This window comes from Haliaeetus albicilla, chromosome 12 (genome assembly GCF_947461875.1).
Source record: "Haliaeetus albicilla chromosome 12, bHalAlb1.1, whole genome shotgun sequence".
NCBI lineage: Eukaryota > Metazoa > Chordata > Aves > Accipitriformes > Accipitridae > Haliaeetus > Haliaeetus albicilla.
The window spans coordinates 40,396,760-40,409,420 of NC_091494.1; the positions used below are offsets into that span (position 1 = coordinate 40,396,760).

Consider the following 12,661-nt stretch of genomic DNA (forward strand, 5'->3'; position numbering starts at 1 on the left):
CTGACACCCAGGCGATGCAACCGTGGCCGCTTCCCTGGGCAAACTCTGCCACTGGGCTGGCTTGCTTTCCCATTCCCAGAGCCCTTCCTTTGGCTTGCCCCGGGATGAAATCGTAACCTTAATTTATTTATTTTTTTTTTTTTTTAGTAAACAAACCCTGCTGACGACCTGGGTTGCTCTTGAGCAACCGACAGTCACAAGCCGGAGCAGATGGTACAGGCAGTCCAGTGTTTGGGAACAAAGCTAGGAAAACACAGCCCCTTTCCAACCTCTCGCTGCCCGGAGAAAACACCCCAAGCCCCGGCTATCGCGGGAGGTTGGGGAGGAGATCAGGCTGGCAGGGCTCTAGGAGCTGGCTGGAAATACCAACCGGGACGGATGACTTCTGAAATCCCTTCAGCTGATTGTTAAACGGATGTTTTGAAAGCCAGCCCGGCGTTACCGTCTGCTGCCGGCTGGTCTAACGCTGCAAACACCTGCCTACGTGGGTGCTGGGTGGGTGGGATGCTCGGCCATCCCATCCTGGTCCTGGGGCATCATTCCCCAGCGGGGAAAAGCCCTTTGAGGAGGAGGAGGGCAGGGGAGGACAGGCTGCTCTGGACTCTATATGTTTTGCATAGCTCGGCGTTTCCTTTTAGGGTCCAACCCAAATTCCAGGGATGTTTTCCATTGATTTCGGGTAGTCACTGGAGTCAGTCCTCACTGGCAGAGAGCAGCACGTCCCTGTGTTCTGCCCCGCTTCTCTGGTTAGGGAGCTTCCTGCAGCCACCAGCCTGCCCCAAAAACCCGTCTCCCACCTCGGGGCCAAAAGCCCAGCAAGAGGGGGGTGCCGGGATGGAGATGAGCGTTTCAGGGATGCGATGCTGGCTGTGTTTTGAGGCAGGTTTGGGAGGCTCCGGACCCGGTGTCCCCATGCTGAGGACCTGCTGTGTGTGGCAGGAGGTGAACCAGGGTTTTCATCCCAGCATGGGAATACTCAGTTCAGCTTTCCTGCAAAGCCGTGGCCTCCATGGCTGCATCATCCCTGCTCTGGAGAAAAATCCCTGCTTGGGTTTAGGGTGTTTCAGCCCCATTTACTGCCCAAAGTGCTAATGTGAGCTCGTTAATGTGGTGTCCTGCCCAGCCAGAGGTACTCGGGTGGTTGGAGGGAAATATCCACCCGGTGTCCTCCTGGAGACCCCCCAACCATGCATGGAAAAGCCCTTGAAAGGCAGCTGCCTCCCAGGAGGGTGAGTTATTTAATATATGTGCAGAGAGGGGGATTGATATTAATTGCTATAATTGCTATAATTTCCTAGGGTGTCTGAAGGCAGGGGAGGCACCGTGCTTAAGCCGTAAGTGATGTGTGCTGGAAGCACTGTTACATTTCCAATAGCCACAAAAGACCCTGGTGCCGGCTGTGTCCCACCGCTTCAGGCCCCAAAGAGATGTTCACTGGGGGGAAACACCAAAAGTTGGGGTCAGGAGTGGGAGAGATTGGGGATGTGCCTGGCCCGCACCAGCAGGACAGGCAGCGGGGTCAGAAACCTTTTCCCTGGACTATTCCTCCCGCTGCCGGCACCGTGGCATCTGCACCCCACGTGTCCTCCTCCGCTCTGCCTGCGTGGGTATGGCAGCATCGCTGGGGAGAGCAGGATCAGCCCAGATGCCCGGAGCATCAGGCGGTGACTCCCGAAGAGGCTGGGGCTGGGATGGGGACCGGCACAGGGACACGGAGCAGCACGGGTTGGCCGTGCCGTCGCCTCTCTTTTGGCTCTGTCCGGAGGAAATGGCTTTGGGCGAATGCCGTTGCCATGCGGACGCTGAAAGACGAGCGGACAAAGGCTGCGCCTGGGAAGTTTGCTTGGTGAATTGGGTTGGGATTCTCTGTTTGCCCCATTCCCAGCCCCTTCCCCCCTGCCCCCGCAGCTGCCTGGGGCCCTTTGGGCTAGCAGCCAAAGCAGAGGCTTTCCAACACCCTTCCACCCGTTTCGATGCTCGCTACTCCCATTTCGGTGCTCAGCACCCCCGTTTTCTTGCTCGGCATCCCCATTTTGTTGCTCAGCACCCCCATTTCAGAGCTCGGCATCCCAGGCGGAGGAAGGGACCGAGCAGCTTCACCGTGCCGTGCATCTCAAACCCAAGGGCAGAGCAGGGACGTTTTGGGTGATGTCAGGGAAACAACTGAACAGGTTAATTAGCCGGCAGGAGGGTTATCAGCAGGGTGGTATTTTTAATGAAGCTGATTTCCAGCGGGCTGGGGGGCTGTCGGTGCTTTACCACACGGAGGGCAGCAGCCCGCTTGCACAGGCCGTTGGCAGCCCCTGGCATAAATTCCTAATTTACCCACCTGCTCCATATTCTCAGCTGACATCAAAAGTGGAAGGAAATGCGGCGGCTCTGGCAGCCGGCTGCGTTTCTCATTGCTCGCTGGAGCAGAGGAGAAACACAAAGCAGTGCCAAACTGAGCCCCCTTTCTTTTCCCTTTCCCTATTTCTTTTAAAAAACTCCTGTAACTCTTCTCCCTCCTCTGACCCAGCTCCCTCTGCAGCGAAATCATCCTCCTTTGGGGTCATTTACTCTACCTCTGCCTCCGAGTCGTTCCTTTCCCAGGGAAACTCGGGGGTCAGCAGGTTTTCCCATTGACGCAGAGCTCCCGGGCAGCAGGATGCTGAGCGCTGCCCTTCTCTCTTGCAGGTGGGAGCTCGGCGAAGCAAACGACCTGGGAAGGAGGGCACCGGGTGCCGGCACTGGTGTACTGGCCCGGCCACATTCCTGCCAAGCGGACGAGCCACGCTCTGCTCAGGTAGGAGCCTGGCCGGATCGCATCGGGGAGCAGGGCAGCCCCTTTCCCCCCGTTTCGGAAAGACCCACCGTCCCCGCGTCGGGACTCAGGTGACGAGCTGGATTTTGGCAGCAGCGGCTGCCCGCGCTGGTTATTGCCTGCCATGTGCCAGCCTCTACTTTTGTCCTCTCCCAAGTCCGTAAGACTTAATGCTTCAGCAAAGAGGAGTTGAAAGGGCTTTTTGTGAGGCTGGTGGATTGGCGTTAGCAGCCGCCGGGGCTCCGTGTGCCTCCTGGCCGCGGTGGCTGAGTGCCTCCCGATAATTAAAAGATGACGATGTTCTCTCTCTCCACCAAGAAGCAGGCTTAGGCTTTGTGGTTTGTGAATGGCTTTATGTGGAGGAGGGTGCGGTTGTGGGAAAGGCTGGCCGGAGAGACGGTGCTTGCAATCAGCGCAGGATGCGGCCGGGCTGGGACGTAGCGAGCGACTTTTGCTCTTTCCCGAGAGAGCAGAGGGGAAGGGATCCTCCTCCTCGCCGGGGAGCTCTGCCGTCCAGAGGATGGCTTGGAGGGGTCCTTACTGCAGCAATATTGCACCTCTGCATGCGGCAGTCGCGCCGCTGCATGCGGCAGTCACGCCTCTGCATGCGGCAATTGCAGCCCTCCCTTGCAGCAATTGCACCCTTCCTGACAAGCCCTCCTTTGCAGCAAATGCAGCGGAGGGGGACACAGCCTGGGCTGGGGGCAGCGGGGTGGGATGCTCCGTCTCCTTTCGTTCCTTGAAGCACATGGTGGGATGGTGGAGGTCAGGGTGGTGGGGACTGGGGAAGGTGGGGGGGGAGTTGCTGGGTGTTGGGAATGTCCCAGCTGCTGGAAGCAGGTCCTGACTGGTGAGCCCTGGGGAGGCACTGGGTGTTTCTGAGATCCGTGAGATAAGCTGGAGCTCCTTACGTGGCCTGAGGGCAGCTCTGGGAGCTGGATTTTTGCAAGTGAGGGGAAGTTTCAAGGCGTGAGCTGAGGCCCTGACATCTGGCGGAGGGGATGGGGTGCATGCAGCACCCCATGGGTTTCACCTCCAAACCCTTCCCCTCCATGGCTGGGTGATGGACCGACCACTGGGACATGGGGCAGAGCTGCCAACCCGTGCCCGCTCGGGCAGCCGGGGCAGCGCCGCGCAGGATCAGTGCCCGTCCCCATCACCCTGTCCCACCACCCTTGCCGCACTGTGCACGCTGCAGCCCTCCAGCCAAGCCCAGGCATCCCGTTTATCTCCTTGAGGACCTTATCTCCTGCATTTCCCAGCTCCAGTCCAGCAGGTTGGACAGCTGGAAATGTAGAAAGCCAGCGGCGTGGGCTGTGCTGCATGCTGGGCGCTTGGGAAGCGGTTCTGCAGCTCCCCAGGAGTCACAGTACTCCCAGTGTCCTCCCCAGCACAGCCCAGCATTGCCATGGGGCCATGCCCGGCTGGTGCAGGATGATGCCCGGCTAGCACAGGGTGATGCTTTGGCATCCGAAAAAGTCAACCCGCTGTTTGGGAGGCAGCGCAGAGCCAGCACGGGGGACGCATGTGATAGCTCATGCTCAGAAAGGCATCACCGCTGTGGCCCCGGCCATGCTCTGAGCTTTTGGGCAGGGGATGCAGAGGGATGCAGAGGGATGTGGTGGGATGTAATGGGATGTGGAGGGCATGGGCTGCTCACTGCTCGCGGTCCCTCGGGTCAGGAGGCTTTGCTTTACACCCAGAGTCACCCTTGGAGACATCCCTCGAAGGACAAGCGTGTGCTGGGTTGGCTTCTTGCTGCCCTCATGAAATAGGGTGGTTGAAGACTTGTCCCCCCCAGCTGATGGGGAAGACCAAGAAGCTGGGGAGGGAATGAAATCTGTGTGCAGATGTGGCTGGGAAACCTCTGCAGAAGAGAAGGGACCTCAATCCGGTGGGATCCTCCGGGAAGGGCAGGGGCTGAGTGAGGGCAAGCGTTAACTACCTACATGAGCCTCCTCCTGCCCCTGAGGTTATGAAAATGTTGACAGCCTTTGCCATCCAGCTTGGGAGAAGAGCCTGCGCCTTGCCTCGTGCCGGCATCGCTTGGCTTTGCGTCGTCCCTGGTGCAGGGAGTGGAGGGGTGAGCGAGGGTGAGCGTTCCCCAGGGGCTGGGGAAGCTGAAGCCAGCAGAGAAATGCTGATGCATCGCCGTGGACCTGCACCTGCACGCTGGTTTTTGAAGAAAACTGCCTTGTCGGCTTTTCTTAATTACATTTAATTGTCGGAGCCACCCACTGGGCTTCTGCCCTTCCCTGCCCCAACCCAAAGTAGGGCACAAAAGAAATAGGTCAGCGTGGTGGTGAAGAACCAAATTGCACCATCCCGGCTGTGCCGACGTCACGGGGCTGGGCAGATTGGGCAAGCCGGCTGGGGTGTGGGAAGAGCTGGTTCAGCTGCCTGCACCACATCATCGCCGGGCCAGGGCAGCGCTCCCCGCCGCCGTCGTGCCCGGGATGCTCATCGCTGGCACAGATCCTCATCGCCGGCACAGATCCTCGGCAGCAGGCAGGGGGTTGACAGCGTGGCTTGCCCTTTTTCTGCAAGCGTGGCTTCCCCAGCTTGGCTTCCAGGATGTGCCTGCTGGCAGGGCATTTGCTTTGATGCCAACTTTGACCAAAATCCTATTTTTTCACGCCTTTTTCCGTGGGTGGCATCTGCTCACGGCTGCCTCTGCCCTCAATCGTGTCGTCCTCCCACCTCGGTGACGGTTTCCAGCGGTCCCATCCACTGGGTCGGGGCCGCTTGGTGCAACCACGCAAGCTGCCACACACGCCGTGCTGGGGGCCAGATCCTGAGGGTGCTGAGCACCCATGGGACCAGAAGCACGCTGACCGGGGCTTGCCCCGGGCTGCCATTTCGGGTGGACCTGGGCTGACCTCAGCGAGGTGCGTGCGAGGGATGTGCCTTGCCTTGGGTGCAGCGGGGAGCCAGAATTTTTTTCGGCGCCTCCCGGCTTGCCTGGCCGCTGGGGCCGTCTCCGCGAGCGTGCCGTACCGGGGCTGCCTCTCAGCAGTGTTTGTTCTTATTTGTTCTCTCTGTCTCTTAGCAGCTAAATTAAAACTTGTTGAATGGGAGCACCAGGGGCCCTTAAGCCCTGGGCTTTTTTCTCTCTCTGCTCACGCAGCCGCCATCGCGTACCGGGCAGGAGAAACGCGGCGACAGGACCCCCGGTGCCCCCCCCAAATTGGGGGACCTGGTGTTTTCACCTCCTCCAGCAATTTCCTTGCCCCAACTGACCCCTCTAGTCCCCCCGAGCTGCTGGGACGAGGGTTTTGCAGCCGGAGGGAACGGGGCTGAGTCCTCATCGGATGCTCAGCACCGGTGGCTCAGCCCCGGCTCGTCAGCTCCTGTACCATGGCCTCATCCCTGAGGGGGGGGACCACTGTGATGTGTCACTTGGCCACACCGAGGTCCCGCTGTCCCCCGGGGCTGTGGGACACCTTTGGAGCCGGATGGCTCCTTTTAGAGGTGGGGGGTCACCCCGCCGCCGCGTTGGCGAGAGGGAGGGATGCGCTCGGTGGTGGCGGGGGGGGACACACACATGGACACTTGTGCCTCGCAGGAGTGGGATGTGGGGGGCGAGGGTCAGACGTGGGGGCTGCGAGTGTCCCCGTCCCGCTGGAGTCGAGCATGGACCCCACTGGGCAAAATGGCCGGTGGAGGGGGAAGCCCATCGCTGGGGTGCGCAAGGGGCTGGCGGCAGGGCAGGGTGATCCCCGTCCCACCCCAGCAATGACTTTGCTGGACCCGTGGTCCCTCCGCACCGCAGGGATGTGCCGGCGGGTTGGGAATCGCCGCGGCCGAGCTCTGGCCCTGGGGTAGCAGGTAGCAGGTGGGAAAGCAGAGACTCTCCCTCTCTGCATCCCGACGGAGCCGGAGGGACGTCGGGTCACCCGCTCCTTCCCTGCGTCCCTCCGCACCGGGAAGCGACCCAGGACGAGCCCTGAGCGCTCTTTCGCGGCTGAGGCCCCTGAAAAACCCGAGAGGTTTACGGTGGAAATGCTGACGGGCGTTTTGGTGGGAGCGCACAAAATAGCACCGCTCTCATTTTCCATTCTGGCTGCGACGGCTCGTGCTGCGCCGTGCAAAAGCGAGACCACATTTTCCTGGGGCGACGGGATCTGCTGTCATTGGCGTAAAAAAATCCCTGTGCTAGCACTTTCTCCGGAGGGTGACCCGCTGCTTTTCCCCGGTGGGGGGGGGACAGGAGGGTGGGAGGGGGCTGCCCCGTTCCCCACCATCTCCCTGCTCTGCGGGTGCAGGATTTGCCGGGCGCGGGAGCTGCGGATCCTGGCTGAACCCGCAGCTCCTGGCGAGCAGCCGGCGCCGGGGATGGGAAGCGTGCGAAGCGAGGGCTTGCCGGGGCCGAGTCGCTGCTTGAAGCCGGTTTTAACCTTTTCTGCAGAGCTCGGCTGTTGGGATGGGTGCTGGGAAGGGGCTGCCCTCACCCCAAGGCAATCCCCTGCCATCGGTGCAGCGAGTAACCCCTCCGGGCGAGGGGGCTGCGGGGTGCGGGTGGGGTTGGGGGGACCCTCCGGGGATCTTTGCTCCTTGCTCTGATGAAAGCCACCTCTTTCCCCAGCACCCTGGACATCTTCCCTACGCTGGTGGCCCTGGCTGGGGCTGAGCTTCCCCCGAACAGGCGTTTCGACGGTTTGGACGTGTCCCCAGTTCTCTTTGGGTGGTCGGATGTGGGGCACAAGGTAAGGCAGAGCCACCCCCCCCGGTGACTTCCCCCTCCTGACAGCAGGTCCCGCCGTCTCTGAGCTAAAACAGGTAAGTGGGGAGTGTAAAAACTCAGAGATGGTGACATGCGGACCCATGGGAGCATCATCCCCCCCGGCCTGGAGGAGGAGAACAGCCGGAGACGGCCGGGTGCCGCACCAAGGCTGGGCTCGGGGTACCGGGATAAAAGGGCTTTTGGATTAATGAAGGCTTGTTTTACGCTTTGTTCATAAATCTGGGATTATAGGTGAAAATAGCCACGTGTGCAGCCTGGCGTGCTTCCCGTGTGCCGGCAGGGCTGTGCCCGCCATCCCGGGGGATGCCATCCCAGCGCATCCTTGGGCTTGCCTGCCCGACACGGCGTGTGTCCTTTCCGATCGCAAAAGGTACAGCGGTGTGGGAAAGAAAAAGATCCCAGGGGCTCTGACCTAGTTGTATCTGCTTTATTTATCTTGCCAGATCAAGACATAATGAAGCCCTCCTTCTCCCAGCTCCCTGGCTGGGGAATGTTCCCGTTGTTACTGATGTTCAAGCGGGGCAGCCCACCCCATACCCTGCAGCTCTCTGTCCATACAATAGGAGCTGCTGACAGCTCCTTTAAGCCTAAAAAACACAGTTAGCAGAACAAGCAGTATGGCGATGCATTTTTCTGAGTTGCACAAGACTTTTGCAGAACCAAAAGAAAAAGAAAAAAACCAGAAGTGGCTTTAATACCAGTCCCACAGATAAAGCCCGATTTTGCCTTTAAAGTCCACCCTCCTGTGAGGACCACAAGCCAGCTCCCAGCAGGGATCTTGGATTTGCTTTCTGTGTCCATCAGGGTTTTGGTATTTGCTTCATATTTATGGAACCCTCTGCTGAACCGTGAGATAAAGCGGGGAAGCGGATGGGATGCGGCCAGCGTGCTCCGCTGTGCGCCTCGCAATTAACCCTCTTCTGCACGCGTGGTGCCAGGACGGGGGGGGACTGGTGGTCTGCTGGGAGTGATGGTTTGCTGGGAATGGTGGTTTGCTGGGAGCGATGGTTTGCTGGGAGCGATGGTTTGCTGGGTGTCAGGGCGCGGTGGAGGGGCACGAACCCACGCCAGCCATTCCTGTGTGTTTCAGACCAAGGAATAAAGCCCTGAGCTACGATGCACCGCCAGCTCCCCGGGCTTCCCCAGCATCACCCCAGCCCAGTGCTTTTTTTGGGGGGGGGGGTGAATTAACCCCTGTGGGGCTGGGAGCCAGGGCAGGGGGGCACAGCTGGGTTGTTCCTCCCCGTCCTGGCACCGCGAGCCATAGTGGCATCCCCAGGGGATGGGGTGACCTTGGGGGGGGACACACAGCACCCGCCTGCTCCGGCCCCGCGGGATGATCGGGAGCAAGCGCGTGTCCCCGCTCCCTCCCCTCTTGGCTCTTTGCCTTTCATCTCCTGCTAGCAACCCCCGCTTTGACGTTACAGGGTTTTCCTTGACACAAATCCTCCCGAAAGCGGTTCCTTTGCTCGCCCCGCCGCCCGGTTTCCGCACGCCACCGACAGCTGCTTTCCTAATCGGGATTTTTTTGGGTGGCTGAGGCTCCCCGGCACGAGCTGCCGGCGGTAACCTTGCTCGGCGTCCCAGCCCGCTCGCTCGACACCGGCGCTGGGGCGATGCCAAGGTCCTGTTTCGAGCGAAGGCTATTTACAGTAAAAATAAACACATCCGACAAGATGTATCAAGGGTACAAGTGTCAGACAAATAAGCTCTTTCCATTAGCTTAATGGCAGAGGGGTGCGCGCCGGCTCCCCGCGTGTTTGCTGGCTTGTGCAAACAGCCCAGAGCACCGAGTTCAGACAACGGGTTTTCTGGGGAGAAAAGGCTTTCCCCCCCCACTTTTATTTTTTCATTAAAGTAACAAAGTCACAGATCAATAGGAGGTTTGCCGACCTGGGAATATTTCTCGAAAGGGCTCAATCGAAACAAGCTCCTTAATTATGTAGTAAATTATAATAGATTTTCTTAGCGTGGGGTTTTATGAGGCAGGTTTAGGAACGTGCTTGTTGGTAGCAGGGGAGGTTTGAGTGTCCTTACACCGAGATGGCAGCATCCCAGCTGTGCTGCTGAAGGTGTAGGCAAAGCTTTAAGGCTGGAAGCAGATGAATTGCTTCAGTTCCTGGTACCTTGGCTTCACGGGCCCTTGAATATTTGCTGATTTCTGCTTTGGAGCTGTTTTATTCTGCCTGAGGAGTGTCAGCATACAGGGACTCTGTAGCAGGGGTTTCCTCCTCGCAGCAAGCTTACACTATACCACCTCTTCCAGTTGACACCCTTAATTTTTTTCACTGAAACATGATTTTTAAACCAAATTCCAGAAGGCGATTTTTTTTTTTTTTTTAATTTACCTCGCAATGGAGGGCAATAAAGGAAACCGAGAACGTTTGGAAATCACCCCCCACCCTGAATCCTGGCATTTCTTGGATGAGTTACCAACTGGCCGTGTCCGGACTAGGCAGTGTGGGATCGACATCTCCGGGTGACCGAGCGGGATGCCCAGCGGTGCTGCATGCCGGGGCAGGGCTCCGCGCCGGGCACCTGCTAAGGCATTACCAAGCCGATCAGCTGCGAACGCTGTTACTAAACTTGGCACCGCAGCTGCCTACAACTTCAGCAGATGTTTCTAATTTTTAGCACAGTGGAAATTTCTTGAATCACTTTTAAACTCAATTCCCGGGGAGGAAACCTCGAGTGACTCATCCCTCAATGAAGACATTGGCTCCACGGCAGATATTATCTGACAGATGAGCCCGCTGAACCCTCCAGCTCACTTGTCTTCTCGCTCCCGTGTGCCAAAGCAGTCCTCCTGTGCGGATCACGTGTCCTAAATACCGAAAAGGGAGAGATTCGACCCACCCTTCCCTTCTTACCCCCATTCCCCGTGCCGGGACGGCTGTTGTTAGGGAAGGGAGCGCTCGCACAGCGGGGTGAGTCAGCGATGGAGACGGACCGGCAATGATGTTCCAGCTCCTCACCTACCCGTGCTTCGCATGAGCTCACCCTCAGCTTGTGGCTTGCTGCTGGCCCCAGGCAACGGTTGGGCTCCCCTAGATGTCCCTGCCACTAGCCTGAGCCGTGAGCACCGAGGGAGATGGGTGTCTCGTCGGCATGGGGCAGCGGTGGGTGATGTAGAGCACCTGAGACCGTCCTGGCTCCGAAATATTCTGCCCTGCTCTGCTGAAAGCCCCTGCACCTTCGCGATCCCTTTCTTGCAGTAGAATTGGTCTGGGGAGGTAAATTCGGGGGGGGTCCTGCGTGCAGGACCAGGAAGGCACAAGAGAGATGTTGGTGTTTCCCAGTGCCCTTGTGCTGTCAGCCCACCCTTCTGCAAGCAGAACTCGGTTGGTTGCTCAGAGTCCGGGGGCTAAATGATGCCTCTAAATGTGTGCACGGGTGGGATGTGGTCTTATCTGGGGAGGGAGGGGGTCTCACAGAGCCGGTTTTCTCTGCAACAGGCTGACGGGCACTTTTCTGTTCTTCCTTCAGGTTCTGCTGCACCCCAACAGTGGGGCAGCTGGGAAGGACGGTGAGATAGAGACGCTACGGCTGGCTCAGTACAAGGCGTTTTACACCACAGGTACTGTGTCCCTTTTAGAGATGGTAAAGTCTGGGAAAAAACTTCTGGACTTTTTGGTTCCCTGCAGATAGAGCTGAAAACCAGTTCAGATTAATTCAAGCAAGAGCAAACCAGTGAGGAGTAAGTATGTGTCCCTCTGTGTCTGTGTGATGGGCTTTCCAGCTCGGGGTTGTCAGCCTCAGAAGCACTCTCGGACTAGCAGCAGGACCCAGGCTTCCAAAGCTGGGACGTGGTGGGACTGGGCCACCACAGATGGATGAGTAATACAGAGGTGATCCCTGCACAGTCTAGGACTCCAGTGTTTTTCTCTTGTTTCCTCCCTAGGAGGGGCAATGGCTTGCGATGGGAGCATCGGGCCAGCTGAGCATCACCAGCCACCCCTCATTTTCAATCTGGTTCGTGATATCCAGGAGCAGGAGCCTTTGGACGTGGCATCCCGAGAGTATCAGGCAGTGCTACCTGCAATCAGCAGGGCTTACGCCCAAGCTCTGGAGGACATCGCAACAGACAACGTCTCGGTTGCAGATTATTCCAAAGACCCGGCCGCGACCCCCTGCTGCAACGCGCAGCACGTGGCCTGCCGATGCCAAGCGCCCGGGTCTCACGCAGCCATGCCGGACCGTCACACGGAAAGAAGAGCAACACGGCTTTGTCTTTAAGCAAATAATTGCTCAGGCTGCTCCTTTCCCGAGTCTGGTTTCTGTGAACACGACTGTTGTGGGTTGCTGGCTCCAGGCTGGAGGTTGGCCGCGGAGGAGAGGGATGGAGGCTGCGGTCCCGTTTGCTCCGTGCTATGAAGCCGGGAGGTGAGTTAGTTGTGGGTCTGCATCAGCACACGGAGGGTCCCCTTTGCTGCGGAGCTGGACTGTCACCCTGGCAGAGCAGGGCACTGCAGTACCTGGTGGCTCTGGGCACATGGCAGGAGACAGGCTTTTTGTAGGGCTCTTTAGCTGAGAAAGAGCCAGGGCTTGGATTAAAACTACCTTCTGTGAGAGCTGGCTTTGGGAGAGAACTCCCCTGGGAAATTCGTTTGGCTTTCCTCTAAAATAAACCTTGCAGGAGCGGCTGGTGGGAGCACGAGGCAGGGGAGGACGGGGCCCACAGCCTCCGAGCAAACGTCCCTTCTGCTGCCGAGAAGTCCATGGCTCCAGAGAGAAAATTCCCAGCCGGCACGAAGTAAGCACTCTGGGAAAGAGAGCACCTGCCCCACCAGCCGCCGAGTGAGGTTTATTAACAGGGTTATGTTAAAGACCCAACTGTCTGTTGAGGAAAGAGGGTCCTGGGCTCTCCCCGACTGCTGCCCTCCTCGCGGACGGGATGCTCGGCTCGTCCTGCGGCTGCTTTGCACCGCCACGGCGGAGGTCGGGGATTGCGCTGAGACAAGGACTCAAGTCCCGGTGTTTGGAAAAGGCTTTTTTTGGGGAAGCTGTGGGGGAGAGGTTTGCAGCGCAGAACTGGGGTAGCTCCCCATCAACTTTGGCTGGAAAGATCAGTGGTGTAACTGAATTTTTTTTAGGGAGGTCAGGGAGAGGTTCCC

At 58.6% G+C, this 12,661-nt stretch overlaps 1 protein-coding gene across 3 annotated transcripts in view; it reads left to right on the top strand.

The window, feature by feature from the left end:
* Nucleotides 1–11,809, top strand: part of ARSG (arylsulfatase G) — a 40,052-nt gene extending 28,243 nt beyond the window's left edge. For 2 of the 3 annotated variants that reach the window (XM_069799353.1, XM_069799354.1), the window contains exons 9-13: nucleotides 1,299–1,334; nucleotides 2,677–2,785; nucleotides 7,389–7,509; nucleotides 11,034–11,124; nucleotides 11,449–11,809. In XM_069799353.1, coding sequence (XP_069655454.1) covers nucleotides 1,299–1,334; nucleotides 2,677–2,785; nucleotides 7,389–7,509; nucleotides 11,034–11,124; nucleotides 11,449–11,783 — 692 coding nt within the window. In that variant the 3' untranslated portion in view covers nucleotides 11,784–11,809. The remainder of the gene's footprint in view (nucleotides 1–1,298; nucleotides 1,335–2,676; nucleotides 2,786–7,388; nucleotides 7,510–11,033; nucleotides 11,125–11,448) is intronic. The other variant, XM_069799355.1, reaches the window with a different exon arrangement.
* Nucleotides 11,810–12,661: the final 852 nt, after the last annotated feature.